This window comes from Brachyistius frenatus, unplaced genomic scaffold, assembly GCF_029030835.1.
Source record: "Brachyistius frenatus isolate BFR_SWC_R1_liver_20210118 unplaced genomic scaffold, ASM2903083v1 Contig_2, whole genome shotgun sequence".
In the NCBI taxonomy this organism is placed as follows: Eukaryota; Metazoa; Chordata; class Actinopteri; family Embiotocidae; genus Brachyistius; species Brachyistius frenatus.
Window position 1 is genome coordinate 11116981 of NW_027210601.1, and position 16666 is coordinate 11133646.

At 40.4% G+C, this 16666-nt stretch overlaps 1 protein-coding gene across 1 annotated transcript in view; it reads right to left on the bottom strand.

The window, feature by feature from the left end:
* The window catches only part of csmd2 (CUB and Sushi multiple domains 2), a 250294-nt gene that overhangs the window by 78112 nt on the left and 155516 nt on the right, over positions 1–16666 (bottom strand). The window contains exons 26-30 of the mRNA XM_069699145.1: positions 15196–15322; positions 5405–5607; positions 5063–5254; positions 3383–3521; positions 2989–3176 (exon numbers count right to left, since the gene is read on the bottom strand). Coding sequence (XP_069555246.1) covers positions 2989–3176; positions 3383–3521; positions 5063–5254; positions 5405–5607; positions 15196–15322 — 849 coding nt within the window. The remainder of the gene's footprint in view (positions 1–2988; positions 3177–3382; positions 3522–5062; positions 5255–5404; positions 5608–15195; positions 15323–16666) is intronic.

A 16666-nucleotide genomic window follows, 5' to 3' on the forward strand; every position in this document is an offset into this window, starting at 1 on the left:
CCTGACAAAAAGTGTGTGCAAGAATCCGAACTGTCGCAACACCAACCAGCTGAATGCAACTGTTAAAAAGGGAAGATTTGAACAATGCTCATATTGTTAAAGCATGTGTCTGTAAATGTTCATTGCGATGTCAAGAGAGAAGACTACTGTATCGTCTTTTTTATGCCCAAAGTATTTATTAAAGCCATATTATAATGTCTCTGAAAGCTGACAATGATCGCTTACCTTGAAGTTCACAATGCTTTTGTGTGTTTATTTTGTGTCTAACGTTACTGAAAATAATTGATACAATGGAAGGTTTACAGTATACATTTCTACATTTTCTACAATCTAACACTTAAAAAAAGGTTTCATTTTCATTCTTTAAAAACATTCTCTCATAAATTCCCTGTATACATAAACTACAATAGATCCTACAAATTCCTCTGTGTTTACAGTAACCATAACACATTTAATGTCAAATTTGAATTTGAATTCAAATGTATTGATGACAGAAATATAGCACCTTGGATGAATGCCTAGGCGTCTAAGCTGAAAACTGTGGACCTGCTAACCAAACAGGAGGCTGCCCTTCAGAGGTGAGCAGAGTGCTGAGGCCAGGCATGTGGTCTGTCTGTCACTCAGGGCACCTGTTCGAGACAGGATGTGCCCTTTCATTAGCTGTTTAGACCTAAACCTTTCATCGCCAGCTCCACAATTAAACCAGCACGCACGCACACACACACACACACACACACACACACACACACACACACACACACACACACACACACACACACACACACACACACACACACACACACACACACACACACACACACACACAGTGGAGGAGTGATAACTGTAGCAGGCAGGTATATACGGTATGTATGGGCTGTTTCCGGGCACAAGCTAATCGAGCAAAAGGTTGCTGCAGTGAAGCTGGCTGATTTAACAAGCCTCGCTCTGGAACATTTAACCTGACGTGCCACACAGAACCATCTGAGTACTCGACCCTGGAAAGTGTTTGGAAAAGTGGAGGCACTTTCAAAAACTATTTGGCAGTTGATTGGATGAACCATCTGTCTACCGCCGTCTGTCACGGGCTAACTTCAAAACAACAATATCATTGTTGTTTACGGACAGGTAGTTGCCTCTCACTGTTGTCACACCTTGTAGCTTGTGGCTGCCAGTAGGTCTGGACACTGTGGTTCAAGCACAGTAACTTACAGCCTGACAAGACAGATTCTGCTTGATCTTGAAAATCCAGCTGCCTCACAAGTTAATGGGGAATTTGTAGGTGCAAGAGAAGATGGAAGAGAGGGCATCATCTGTTTAGAAACATACTCAAAGGAGTCCAGGTGATGTGATGTGAAGTGAAAATGGGCCTAAACCTGCGTGAAGGCATTGGATTAGACAGATGTGAGGATGCTTGTATGAGTGTGTTTTCTGCACATAAACGTCCTTGTCTGTGTCTGTGTGTGTTATTCAAATATGACTCAGCCATGGAAAGTTTTCAGCCCATATATTTCCCTGGAGAGGTCAATCAAACATGGCCACAGACAGGGAAAGACATAAAGACTGCCTGGTAAAGAGGCTGGCTGCACCTCGGGCAGACTTTGAAATGCAGTTTCTCCATGGCGGGCTGACCAAATACTAGCTGGGCCAACTCGTCAACTTGCTGTTTCCTCACCAAACAGACCTGAAGTCGCAGCCAAGCATGCCTTTGTGCCATGTTGTTTGTCTGAAAGTGAGGAGGTAATTTATGTATTATTTGGTTATGGTTCATTAGTGTGGAGAATTGGAAGTGGGGTGAGGGAGATTTTCAGAGCCACACACTGGGTCCATCTGCTCTACCAGATTGGCCATACAATATCACACACTGTATCACTCACTGCGGTGAATATTGCTGGAAGTGAGTTAAGGGGTAAGACTCTGTAACACCATCTTACCAAAAGGCTGCGTTTCACTCCATTTATGCACCGCTTGCAAATGATGTGCAGAGCTGTATTGCATAAACAAGCTCACGTTGTAAAATCAGTTAAATTGCTTCTATAGATCAAATCCCATCTGAACACCAGCCAAGAAACGAAGAGCTCAGGGTCGATCTGGAATTGGTTAAATGTCTGATACCTTAAACAGCTCTAATTGAGGCTGTGAGATTTAGGAAGATTTAACACTGTTCTCTCAAGCAAAGCCCCTAACAAAGACGCCCTTGTCTAATTTGGAGCTTGTTCGGCATCTGTATATTTGTTAGGAGACGACTTTAACGTACAGTCGCTGAGGTGTTCCCCACGGTGGCTCGCATACGGATGTGTTGTGCTGCCCTTAAACCAACTGCCCCTCTTTCAAGGACATCTGCGATCAGTCTGCACCGTGTGTACAGCACAGAAATCTTTATATGTACAAGTAAATCTGGGTTCTCTGAATAATTTGCTGCGGTCAGCCGAGTTTAGACATGAGGCAACAAAACGGCGTTTGCTTTAATTTATCAGAATCCTTTTATGCAGCTGCGCTGATCAAAATGAGCTTAAGCACACATGCTGCCGGCTTTTTATTTCCATAATTTTTTGTGTGAGCGGGCTACTAGAGGAGGTACACATCAATAACGACAAGCAGACCACGGCGCGAACAGGAGGGTAGTGATCAGGATGCCGCAGCACAGACACCCCATTCTTTCACTAAAACATTTTTCACTCCACTAATCTCACTGGCTTTGGATGAGACACAAGAGAAAGTTAAAAAGAAACAATCTGCAAGGTCGATAAGCAGCAGAGGGTAAATCCATCCTCACTCTGCCAGAGGAAGAATTTTAAAATGTGAATTGTTCAGGGTAAAAAAGCAGCACGCACTGTTTAAAATGCACTGCTTTGTTCAGAATGCTAAGATGCCAGAGAAGAAAAAAAAAAGTGATAAAAACTCATGGAGACACAGAACTTTCTACCAGCTTTGTAGTTTTGTGCAATTAGACAAATACTGTAGTGATTCCTCTAATCAAACAGTACATACCTGTGTACTGCAGCACAAATCCGTTGCTGCTGAGGGAGGCGTCGCTGCGGAAAGCCAAGAAGAGTGTGTTGGAGCTGCTCTCAATGCGATCTGGAACATCTGTGCCATAGAAACTACCCAGCAAAGGGCTGAGGGAGTCTGGGCCATCGTAGATGTGTAAGAAGTCATAGCTGGGCTCCAAGCTGAACCTGGTTACACACATTTACATTCATCAATACTCAGAATATTTGCTGCTTTGTAAGGTAACAATCTAACATGGTTAACGAGTATAACTAGTTTTTATTACGTTTTTTGATTTATTGAAACATAAATAATGCAATGCAACAATGATAGCGATGTTCAGTGGAAGAGTCAAATCACATGTGTTGCAGTTTTTATGCTACTGAAGTCTTACTGGTTGAAGCTCAGCGAGATGACATAGTCCTCTGTGACAGTCACTGTCCAGTCACACTCCCTCCCATGGGGGTAAGGTTCAGGGTAGTCTGGAGACAGAATGAGCCCACTCGGACCTGTCAGGTTCCCGCCACACGGAGCTATGTAAAGGGAGAAATTCATGAGTAACAGTAGAGTTTCAACAGCTATTGGGCAACTAAGTTGATCACAAAAAAAGTAAAATGTCAAATTTCCGGACTTTTCCGACTTTCACTGACTAAAAAGCTGAAATTCAATAACCTATCATGAACAGAAAAACAGGCTTCGGTTGTGGTGAGCAGATAAGAAACAGTGACATTTCTGTTAAAAAGGGCAGCACATGCCCCTGCAGTTGCGCCAATATTGAAAGAAATTAAACACATCGAAATAGCGGTTGCAGAGGCAAAGACTTTATCTAACAATAATGGCAATTAGCTCACAACCGAATTAGTTACATTTTGAGTTTCTACCTTTCCACCTTTTACTGTCTGGGAAATAATTGTTCAAATTCCCTGATACTCCCTGAATTTCCCAGAGCAATGGGAACCCTGCAATTGATCTAATATAGAAAAGTCTAATTGAAATACTATTTTTAATATCTATTCAAATTGTGTTTTTCATATTTGGTAACTACTAATAGAAAAGTAAACATAAAAGAGTGGTAACTGGTAGAAATCAACAAACAAACAAAAACAGGCTTCATTGCTACAACACGTTAAAAAGTAGGTCCTTCATAATTGTCACTGTTATTTATTATCTACTACTCTATGTGGAGCGACAGGCGATTGATATAATTGAGGTAATGCCCACTGACACTGGCTTACCTTTTTCACACCTGTACGTGTCAGAGAACTCTCCAACCTCTCACCCAAACAATTCTCAAATCAAGCTGAGCACTAATTAAACAAGGCAGCTAATTACAACATAATGAATTAATTGCCACTGTTGATTACTTCAGCTTGTTAAGTGGAGCACCAAGTGTGAGCATATATTTAAAAAAAAGACAGCATAAAGGAGTATATATAGGTCTGACTGAGAGGTCTGTGTTGTTACTGAGGAGCAGGATAATCAGATTTCTCTGTCTGCTGCAGTGACTTCAGTAAATGTCTGGGGAACACAGCAATCTGGTTTGCCACTTAAGATTCACTTAAGGAGTCTGTTAAGTAATCGAGTTAGGAATCTGTATTGTCTACCTCTTACACAAACGTCAGAGCAGTAAGAAAAGGTATACAGTGGACTGTATTAGACAGGTTGTAGGACATAAAATACTTAATAATCCAATGTATACTTTCATCCTCTGTTCTGTTACAACTGGTTGGAATTTAAAATATCATCACCGCAGAGTAGTTTACAGTAAAAGTTTAAGAACGATATTCTATTGGATTTTCTTACAAAAATTAGCAACCCACTGAAGCATAAGTAGTGTTCTCGTTAGCTTTAAAAAATATATGTTTTTTTCTACAAAAGGTAGTCACGCCTCCATGAAAACCTGCATGAATCTGCAAATTTTAAAAAGAGGTCAGTGGCGAATATGACCTCGGTGGAAGCTGCATTAAGTGTAATTGTTCAGCAGTGGGATGTGACAGCATTCAGGTTAGTTTTGATACTAATCCATGAAGGATTTAGGAACAATTAATGGCGGCGTGCTGTGTTTTCAGAGTACCTGTGCATGTAGGAGGGTCTGGCTGCCAGAAGAAGCGACCGTTGATCTCGGTGCAGGTGATCCTGTTGGCTCCCTGCAGGACATAGCCAGGATCACACTGGAACACCACATGGTCCCCGGGCTCCTTGCTGTCGCCGCCACGGGTCCCATTAGTAGGCATGCCCGGGTCATTACAGGAGGTTGCAGTAGACACTAAAGGAGCAAAGGAGGGCTTAGCGAAATCACATGAAAATGGTCCTGAAAAGGGGGGTATTATTGTCATTGTTCACAGTGGAGTATTTAGTCCCACCCAGTCCTGTTCATCTAACATTTCCATCACTCCCTATTATATGTCTTTCTCACCCGAGAACTGCAGAGCGAAGCCCTGCTTGCTTGTGAAGAAGTCTGTGGTGAACTGCAGACTGACAGTGTTGAAGGTGCTGTGGGCATCCGGGGGCAGCACTGAGCCGCTCAGCTCCCTCAGCAGGACCCCTCCATCCTGGGGCCCATCCCAGATCCGGAGCACGTCGTGGACCTCTTCCGTGTGGAAAACCAGGAAATGCAGACTGTTGAAGGCAGAGAGAAGACACTTTAGAGGCCCTGACAGCTGACAGATGACACACTGTGATGAATTTAAGCTTCAACCTACATGACCATCCCTTTAAAATTAAGCTTCACAGAAAGCAACCTCAGGAAGGCAAATAGCCGTTTCTTTTCTCACTGAAAAATTAAAAAGTTGAGACTAAATATGGCCATCTCCGATCTGCATTTAATTTAATTAAAACAACCTTGCAGTCCCATTAATTTAAGGTAATTGCAGCAGAAGTTGTTCGCTTGCAGTTTTTCAATTAGCAGCTTTAGTCAACAGAAAAATCAAGGCTTCCATTGTTCTGTCACACAATGTTGGTGGTGCATAAAGTGCCTTCTGCATCTTCTATCTCTCCACAAGGTTGAGCTCAAGGTACCACATTCAGCAATATGTCACGACTTCTAAAATGTACAGTGATAAATGATGAGTCAGAGATAAAGAGGAGGAAATAAACACATTAAGCGAAACAGAGTATTTAAGCCAATTAAGGTGCACAAGGAAATAATGTGATTAAAGGGGACAATTGGAAAAGAGGAAAGACAAAAGGAGGAAAACAAATAACATTTTAAAGTGAATCACGGATGCCGGGTCCAGAACATTCAACGGATGTTCCACAATGTCAGTCAAGCTGAATTGTCTGCCACAGCGTTTAATAGTTTGAGTCTAGACATCAGAAAGATGATGCTGTCAAAATCTCTACCCTTCACTTTGGCCTAGACAGCTGTCAGCCAGCTGGTGGTCCGACGGATGTGAGATGCACTGTAGCTGTGCGCTTGTTTGTGTAAGTGTGCCAGCCCTCAATGCAGCGGATTCATAATGATATGCCGCTCGGCATCTTGTGCATGAGCATGTGTTTCAGACAGGCTCAGTGGAGACAGAAAGTGAACAAATGAGACAGGGACGGTAACGTTTGAATAGACTGCTCAATATAAATGACTTATTTAAAGACACACAGTATTGTCAGCATCTTTATCCTGCGGCTAAGTCTCAAATGCTGACAAAAAACAATAAAAATAGTTTGGGTTTATGTCAATTCATTTAATTCATACATTTTATATATTTTCGTAAAACATACTGCTGTCTTGCATGCCTTTAAAATAACAGAATATAATGGAACATAGTGGTGACCCCAATTGATTCAAATTGTGTTAAGATTGACAATACCTGACACAAGAGTAAAAGCATTTATGAAACAGTGCAATGATGAGGATTAGGATTTATGCAGCATAATTCTGCTTTGCATGCCTTCAAAATAAAAGGATATAATGGAATACAATGAGATGAGGGGTGTGTTCAAAACACTTTTTTTTTTAATTGTGTGGAGCTTGACAATACTTGACACAAGAGTAAAAGCATTTATGAAACACTAACTGATGACAATTAGGATGTATAAAACATTCTGCTGTATTGCATGCCTTCAAAATAAGAGAATATAATGACACAAGAGTGCGTTCAAAATAAAACTGTCAGTTAAAATTGTATTCAGCTTGAAAATATTTGACACAAGAGTGAAAGCACACCTGAAACAGTTTTTTTTTCTCCAAACATATTACCGCAAAAGTTGCTTCAAATGCTCTACTTGGATGATGTAACACGAGGAATAGATTTCACAGATTTTACTGAGATATTCCAATGTACTGGTTGAATAGCAGCTCGCTGCAGTACAGGGCTCATATCTGGCTCTGGAGTAAAAACTTTACTGGTGAGAAATGCTAAGTTCATTCAAATCTTATGGAAATTTTAGATATAGTGGCTCCATGACATGAATATATCTATTTCAATGAAACAGTGAGTTAATATTAAAATATATTATGGAAGCAATTTCATTTAGAACATGTTCTGACAATTATTTTGCACCAAATACATTTCCTGACACTCTTCTTTATGTTTCAGTCATTTTAGTTTTAATGAAAATAAACAGCTGTGTCCTGAAGTTATAATTGTTGTAATTTGTAACTTACACAACACTTAAGTTATTTTTTTTAAAAGAAATCAGTCTGTAGAGCTTTGTTTACTATGCTTGTCCAGTGGCTTAAGGCTAGCTTATTATAATTCTATCTAGTGCACATTTTTTTCAAAAGTATATTTTTTAAATTTAATGAGGTGAATGGTAATTTCTGTTCCAGTGATCCAGAGAAAATCCTGGTACTTTATGTGCTTTTAGTATCCACATCCCTTCATACGCATACACACTCAGACCCTTGAGCTATAGATGATGCGGAGGAGAAACAGCAACCCACTGATATGTCGGGTTTAGCAACAAGTTCCCACCGTTTCTGCATAATTGGTGTCAGACTCCGATTCCCATACTGTCTGATGTGTGAGCACCAGCTAGAGGCAACGCAATGATGTGCTGTGTGTGTGGATACTGTACATAACCTACTTGACAAGTCCTGTCGCAATGCTTGTGAAAGAGGTGCACATTAAACAAACAGATGCAGACAGGCACACCAGAAAGTATTCACATAAATGTACACTGATGCGTCTTTTTAAAGGGTATGCTGCATTTACCCGCCTGTACAAAAACATCCACGGCCGTGAAACAGATGCAGAAACAGAGACGTGCCTACACACAGTTCACACATTAACCTCCTGATCTCTGTGAAGCAGCACATCACTTCTCCAACTTTCATCACCTAAGAACGGGCATAAATCCTAATCCTCTTCATTGTACTCATTCCTCTGCTTACACTTCTCCTGCTACTATTCACTGAAGCATGGATAATACCTGATACAGAGTGCAGTAATCATTCAAAGCTCAATGAAAATAATAATATTGTAAACAAACAAAAAAAAGCAGTACGACATTACTAATACTGTATGTATGAGCTGTTGGAAGAGACAGAAGAGAAAGGGAGCTCAACCGGATTTTTTTTCTCTGAGCTTCACACATGATCAGTTGTGATTTTTTTTGCGAAACTTTAAATCTTTGTTTTCTTTTGTGGCACAGAAAGTCAAACCCTTCAGTTTATAGACTAGTAAGAGTTCCAGAAGATTTTGTTGTTGTTGTTTAGAGTAAGGCTTGGGATACATTGCCTGCGTGTGGGTTACCTGTCACGCGCTGCACAGCTGCGGCTCGGTTGTGCGCATGTATCTACACCGGCTGCATGTCAGCTGCGGTGCTGCGGCTGCAGGTCCTGCCATTAAATCAATGAGTTTCTCTTTGACGATGGCCGTCAGTATTGACTTTTTGAGGTCCGATAAGTGAGTGATGAGTCGTTACCAAAAGCAGGCACGTGAGTGTTGTTTACCCTCATTAAGAGCGAAACACACACACACACACACACACACACACACACACACACACACACACACACACACACACACACACACACACACACACACACACACACACACACACACACACACAGCTACTTCAACTCCGCCCTTCACATGGTGACGTGTCAGCATGACATACTGTACGAGTGTACGTAATGTCACAAAGAAGGCGCTAAACCTTTTGCACATGCAAAAGTTACCTAATTTACTCTGGCAATCAATTATATCTGCAGAAATACTTCTAATTCAGGCAAAATACATGAATAACTTTTTTCCAAAGTTGTATTAAATGTATATTTTGAAAATGATAATTTTCTCAGGAAAGGTTCAGTGGAATAAAAAAAAGCGCTGTCAAACTAACTAAATATCAAATATTACAATAATGAAGTAACCTTTCAGTCAAAAATAATGATTATTCCCTCGACTTCATGCAAATAAAGGTTGTCTTTAGAGGTCTCCATCCCTGTCATGTAAGTGCCTCAGGCAGTCAGATGCTTGTTATGCAAATGCTGGTATGAAACCCTCAGGTGAGATGATTCATTTACGCTCCACCTCCCCATACAGTAGACAGGAGACACCGATATGTTTCACAGAACTTGCCAGCATGAATACAATTATGTTTTCTGAAATGTGTATGTGCCTCCCTGTATAGACTATTAATGTGCACAAGCACAGCATGAGTGTGCTTTGAGACAGCGCTGATGATGTGAGCAAGTGTAAAAGATGGTTCTGGGGATTTGCATAAGCAATGTCGGAATCAAGCACAGTGTTGGATCCGTGCTCATGTGCTGACGGGCTTCATGTTCGAACGCAACCTTCAGGACTGTCAGGCACCGAGTGGCATCATGTTCGGTTTCCAGATTTATGTGCTTAAAGGAAGATGGAAAGGTGGGTGGTAAGGGAGAGGTACCAGAAAGTGAGGGAGGGAGGGAACAAAAACAAGACGGGCGTTAATCATTGCTGGGTTTCTGGAAGAAGAGGATGATGGCAGGAGGATAAAAGGTTGATGGAGAGCAGAGGAAGCTCTGAAGGATGTAGATTGTTTTTTTTGCCGAGCGGTTGGAGGAATAGGATGGACGTGGGTTGCATGTTAGGATAATTGGTTCCTTTTATACGGCATCTAAATAGCGTATCTCTCCTTGTCACTCTGAGAAGGAAAGCTACAGGGCAGGATGAGGAGATAGTGAGAAATAGAAGATGGTGAAAGGATACGAGTGCTGCAGGAGGGGAGGAAGAAAGGATGCTGATAGTGGCATGTAAAAACATTCCAGTCTTTTTCTTTCTATTACTCAGAGGTCTCAGTAGAACACACGTAGAGGAGTGTAGACTGCACTTTTATTTTAATTAACCAATCCTCTAGGTTGTCTTTCTTCTCTCTCCCTTGATGGCCATTCCCTATTGCCCTTGCTTTATCATTGTGTGTAAAGATGCCCGCTTGTTAAATACTTCATGGTTAGTCATCCAAAGTTGTTATTTTCTGAGTAACCAGAAGGCGAAACGTTAGTTTTCAGTTGGGAATGTCCATTTAGAGACAGTGTCTCCAAGTAATGCAAATGCTTGTGGGGTGAGGTGGAGTGGGAGGTGGGGAGGGGAAGGGGACGGGGTTACAAGAAAGATTAATAAAACGACAGATTGCGATAAGTGGAGTTACTGCATACGTCGCTAAGGAAAAAGGAAATGTGGGGTCTCTGTGCAGTTAACGTTTTGTGGAATCATTAGAAGCCGTGTTTTGAAGTTTACGGCTAAGGGCTCTCCTTTACACTCGGTCCCCTCTTAACAAGATAAAATAGTTCAATCAAGTGTCAGAGGAATCGCCGCGAGGAGATGAGATGGAGAGATGGAAGAGATTTCTCAGGTCTTTTTTTGGGGGGAATTCTGCCTTAACTATTTTGTATTCATATGAGAGAAATAGAGAGAGAAATAGAGAGCGCTGAGGCTCTCTCATATGAATACAAAACAGTCTAGCTGCAATCACGAATCCTGTGGGGAGTCTTCAGAGTACGTGTATGTGTGCATGAAGATGATAAATAAGTAAGTATGTGGGGGGAGGAGGGGGGTATGGATGTGTGTGGGATGTGGGAATGAGGAAGAAGAGATATGTAGGGCGAACATAGTCTTCCAACTGGCTGCTTTCTTAAACCTAATTGAGATGGTGTGTATTAAGGAAATGTCACAGTGAGAGCTAACCTCATCAGTATGTGTGGATGTGACCTCTGTGGGACTGTCCCTGTGGGATCATTCATAAGAATGGAGACACAGGCCCATACAATTGGCTTTAGAAGACACCGAAACACACAAGACAGTACGACCAACACAGCCGGGATGTCTTGACACGTAAACCAAGCAGTGGTCATGGCAATCTCAGCCCAGTTCATTTACCGTAAGGCACATGATGTAATAACAAGGCGGCAGTGTTATCATGCAGATAAAAGAAAGTTTGCAAGTATTTGAAGGCAGGAAAAGGTGTGAAATTTATAAATCAATCCGGTAGATGAAAGTAGAGGTTAAAGGACACAGACACACATCTTTGTACTTATAAGCACTGTCCATTTAGCACATACATTTCTTCCTTTCTCAGCCGTGTCCTTCAACCATTATGATCCCAAAGCTCTCCATGACCTGAACCTGACACTATTTTAAATCTACCAGAAGCAGACTCCTAAAATTCCTAAAAAGTGACGACAAGCCAAAGTGACCTCACTGTGTAAAAATAGTCCTTATTTTGAAATTCAAACTGGTTCTCAGGAACACCCACACAAGTGTATCCATCACTACACTGGACATTACACTGACTTACATTCATTTACTTGAGATTTATTCTATACCTAACCATAAACACACACTGAAATATATGTGTAACTTCATTTGCAACACAATGACAAATGGGGGATGCATTGCCCTGGAAAAGTGTAATGCGACTCCTTAACAAGAAATTACACCCAAACAATAAAACATATGTATATATATATATATATATATATATATATTTCTATTTATAACTTGCAGTTTGATATTTTATCATATTTCAACAAGTATCTTATTAAGCTGAACAGCCAAACAGTACTGATGATCTCATCTACAGACAAATCCTGGTGGTGCTTCATACACAGTGAAGAATTGAAAACAAAAAAAACTACGATGGGACGCTCAGGTTTTGTCATTTGGATGTCAAGAGACAGATGTATATGGTTATGAACTTTACTTAACTTTACTGTTCAAAATCATTGGATTAGCACACAGCACAAGTAGATGTGCCTTTAATGCTGATATTTATCAAGAAGGCACACTGTGGTCTTATACAAACCTTTTCTTAAAGGCGACTGTTATAATTATTGGATTGTACATTTGATAATTATCAGTATAGGTACTGATTAAATTATACATTTAAAGTGTGTGAAAGAGAGGGCAAGTTCAATTCTAGACCTAATTACAATCATTTGCCTGATCCTCACATGCATGTTAGTTCCGTTGACACCTTCTGAACAGACCAATCACATTACAGTATTATAACCCAAACTGCACATCAAAGTTTAAAATGCAATCCTAAAATTAGGGGGCAAGCTTCTTACTAAAAACAAAACACCAATTTCTAGATTAACATCATGGCTTCATTGTTCAGTATGCGATGAGGCCCAGATCCCTCATTTGATCTCTGCAGCAGTCACAACTGAATGTTACATCAGTGAAATGGCTCGTTGCCTCCCTTATCCTCACTATTCATTTGATCTTATTATTATCTCTTTGTGTCTCTATTCCACTCTCTGCCTCCTACCTATACTATCTTTCCATCAATAACTCCGGGCAAAACAGTCCGTAGGCTTTTTCGATGTCTGCTGTCACTGGCACAACTTCTGGTCTCACACAAATTCAGCACAGCTTGATTAGTGTTCCACCATCAGCTACATCATTTGATATACAAGGAATCCCTGGGCTAATGCATTGCAAATTCTCCTCAATAATTAATTGCATGCGTAGGATCAAAGGCGTGGATATGGAACATACCTTGCAGAGGAATGCCAGGGACCCAGAGGTAGTGAAGGCCCTAATGAACCTAAACTGGCAATCATGAGGGACTGAGGAATGTCAGATGTGCAAGCACATAAATAAGCCCATGCAGACAGCACACAGAGCTGTGCCGTACTATGCAAAATTATACAGTAAACAGAAAGCTACATACAGGGCAGTCTGAAAATATTAGGACATGTTTTCATTGTTTTGGCTCTACTCCAGCACAGTGCAGTGAATGAAAGAGTGACTACACTGATGCTGAAAAGGCCCTGAAGCTAATAAGAGCTGAAGACAGCTGCGTTAAAAACCAGAGCATTACCAGGGTAAGTACTTTTGCTGAACTTCAGCCATTCACTGTAGGTCAAAGGGTTATTGTCTGCAGTTGAAATCAATTGATTAAATATGATTTTATCACATTTCCAAGTACTTTCTGTTACCTAGAACTGGGTAAATACAAGTATAGCTGTATATAGAAAACCCAATTCATTTAATTTGGAAACAAGGGCTTAAACGTCAGTCAGCTTCTTAACGTTTCATTTAAAACCCAATGTGCTGAAATAGGGAGCCCCACACTACAGTACTATGTAGTATATATGTATATTTGTATGTTTAAGTCATTAAGATAGTATGTTCTGTTGTGATGAGCATGTGATCTTCCAGGGAAAGTTAATCCAACTTATAAAAATATATATTACAGCCCTCCCACTTAAACCACCTATTGTGTTCCCTGCCTCTTCCACATGTTCCTTCACACACACATGTCCTTATGCATTCTCCTTGAACAGCAGTGTGTCATGAGCACTGCTCCTTCAAGTCGCGAGGCTTATGAGCTTATTACATTCATTTATATCGCTGTTTAATGACAGTGCATACACACAGTTAATATTCGGAATATATCCAAACCACTTTGCTTCTTCCATGCTTAATGGTCAACCATTTCTGTCCTGTCAAAAACATGGAAGTTATCAGAAGCATGCTGATAACTGACATTGGGCTTAACATGTCTGAAATCCTAAGTGCCTTAATGGATACACAATGGAGCCAACACCACCGGGGTTAAGCTTCAATATCCCCCAGGACATAATATTGTTAAAACCGTGTAGTGTGTACTTGCGATGCTGCACTTTGGTTTTAAGAATTCAACAAAACCTTGAATTATCTTATATGAATAATAAGACCAAGATTAAAAGGGCAAGGACAATGTTACGGGTTTTAATTACTGGGATCAATTTGTTTGAGTTGAGTTATAGATAAAACAATGGTTTGAACAAGGCAAGATGATAAATTATGGAGAAAATATTAAATCTAATACCAAAGTTTTGATCCATCTTTCAAATCCAATATACAGTGTATAGCAGTGATTCATAAAGTCCAAGAGTTTGCCGTTAAATTTCAGTTTACTGCAGTCAACAGTTATTAAAGCCCATCACATTACAATGATGTAAATATTTGTTGTTAATTATTTAAATATCTTAGAAAAAAAAGTTGTCCAGTGCTTTGCCAGGTAGAGCGACTTAATGCCACGTCCAACGTAGCGTAACGCTAATGTTAGCTTGACGCAGTTGGGTTTGGACTCCTCAGGTGTTAAATGAGTTGAATGGCTACAAAGTCCAAAAAACAGTCCAGAGACTATGGGACAACACTGGACATCACAGGTCAGATGGACCTTTCAATCCTCAAGAGGAGACAGATTCACCAGTTGAGCTGCCGAGGGGTACCATTACTAGCAAGACACGCAGATATATTTTGATTTTGAAATAGTAGCCTTGGGTTGTCATTATCTATTGCATTGTTAAATCAGTGAATTGCATTTTATGAAAAACAAAATCTGCAGTGGGATTTTTAGTTTGGTGCATAGTTGTGCATGATGTGTACATTTTGTGAACCTCTGATATATCACAATAAAACTAGTGCAAGAAAATAACTTCATGGGTTCAACGTATCAAACTGAACTTGTAGCCAAAGCAGCAGAAACTGCAAGTTCATCCAATTGATGAAGTTGGAACACTTGTCTTTCTGTTGTGTAGTCTGAAACCTTGAGGCTCGGCGGTGGCATTTCCTCTCACCCAGTTGTAAGTGAGCTATTGGCCAACAGCTGTTCACTGAAGATTGATTACACAGCAGCCTGTGAAAATGATGAATACCACTGCAAAAAAGGGGGGTGGCTAAATTGGAAGTACATTGAAAGGTGGTAGATTGAAAGAAAGCCTGTGAAAGAACAATGTAATCAGAAAACTAGAAAGCACGCACAAAGGAAAACCAAGGGTTTTGCTCAGACCTGATCGTGCTTCCCGGGGCAGCCTCGATGGTCCACATGCAGTGAAGGTTGTGCTCGTATGGAGATGGGTAGCCCGGAGACAGGATCCGACCGGACGGCTCTTCCTTGATGGTTCCCCCACACTCCGCTAGGAAAAGGAGTGGAAACACAAGTGCAGAGATGAAGCAGAGGAACTATAAGAAGGAGCAATACAAAAAAAAAAATACAAAAAAAAATAATATATATATATATATATATAAATGATACAGCGAGGTTAGCATACTTAACGTAACAGAAACTGCATCATCCCACTTCCAGGAATGTGTATCTCATCAGATTCCTCTCGTCATTATTAATTATTGACACAGCAGAGTAAAATGCTCAAACGCGATGTACTCCATCATCTGGTTTGATAGGAGGGAGAGCAGCCAACGCAATACACTCTGTGTCTCCTTGGCTCAGCAAAAGCAATCCACCAACTCAACCATGATCTCATCTTGTTGCCTTTGAAGGCTGATTGACTGAACAACACAACGTTCAATTCATCCAGACTGAAGCTCCCTGTAACTTTTAGAGAAGCTGCTCTGATTGATAGGCCACATACTTCAGTCTAATTTCCAGGTATCAATCAGATACAAGTATTTAGTGTATGAGTGTACAGAGATGTATGACTGTCAAATTAAATGATCAGTGAGCATCATGATAGGTGATAGATCTTACACACACACAGAGAGAGAGAGAGAGAGAGAGAGAGAGGAAGACTTGCAATGAATCAATTGTTCATCAGAGGAGTGTCATTCATTGAGCTTATGGGTGTGTTTAGTACTAGTGGAAGCAGTCAGTGTAATCGTTCTTAGTGTCGTATCACGATTCAACAGGCCTCCACAAAACACACCTAACATAAGCTGTAGAAACCTAGCAACTCAAACGTCTATGAAGCTACAAAATAAAATCACAGGCCAAAACATTTAATGGACTTCTTTTTCCAGCCTGATATAATTAATTGCTAACAGAAACGCTCCGTGACTGAAAAGCAATTTTCAGGCCTCCTTCAATTATCAACTCCTACTCTGAATGGGAAAAAAAAAAAAAAAAAAAAAAATATATATATATATATATATATAAAAGAAAGTTCTCCAATAACATCAAATTTCAAGTGTTTTTGTTCACATTGTCAAAGCCATCTTATCTGACAAAAATAATGTTAAAAGTGTTTTTGTTGCTTGTCCTTCCCCGGAGAGAAAAAAAATAGCTGGTTCACACAGAAAGAAAACGGAGGTCGAAGAATCATACTGATGCTGATGGTGATGATGATGGTTGTAAAATGCATCTGTGGCAAGCAGACTGCGCTACAATGCAGCAACAACAGCAGACACAGAGAGATATACAAACAGAGAAAGGGAAGTCGACTACTTAAATCTATAGAATACAGTAGTACTTTACATTAAGATAAACTCACCATGAGAGGGACAAGCTTGTAGTTTCTCTATTC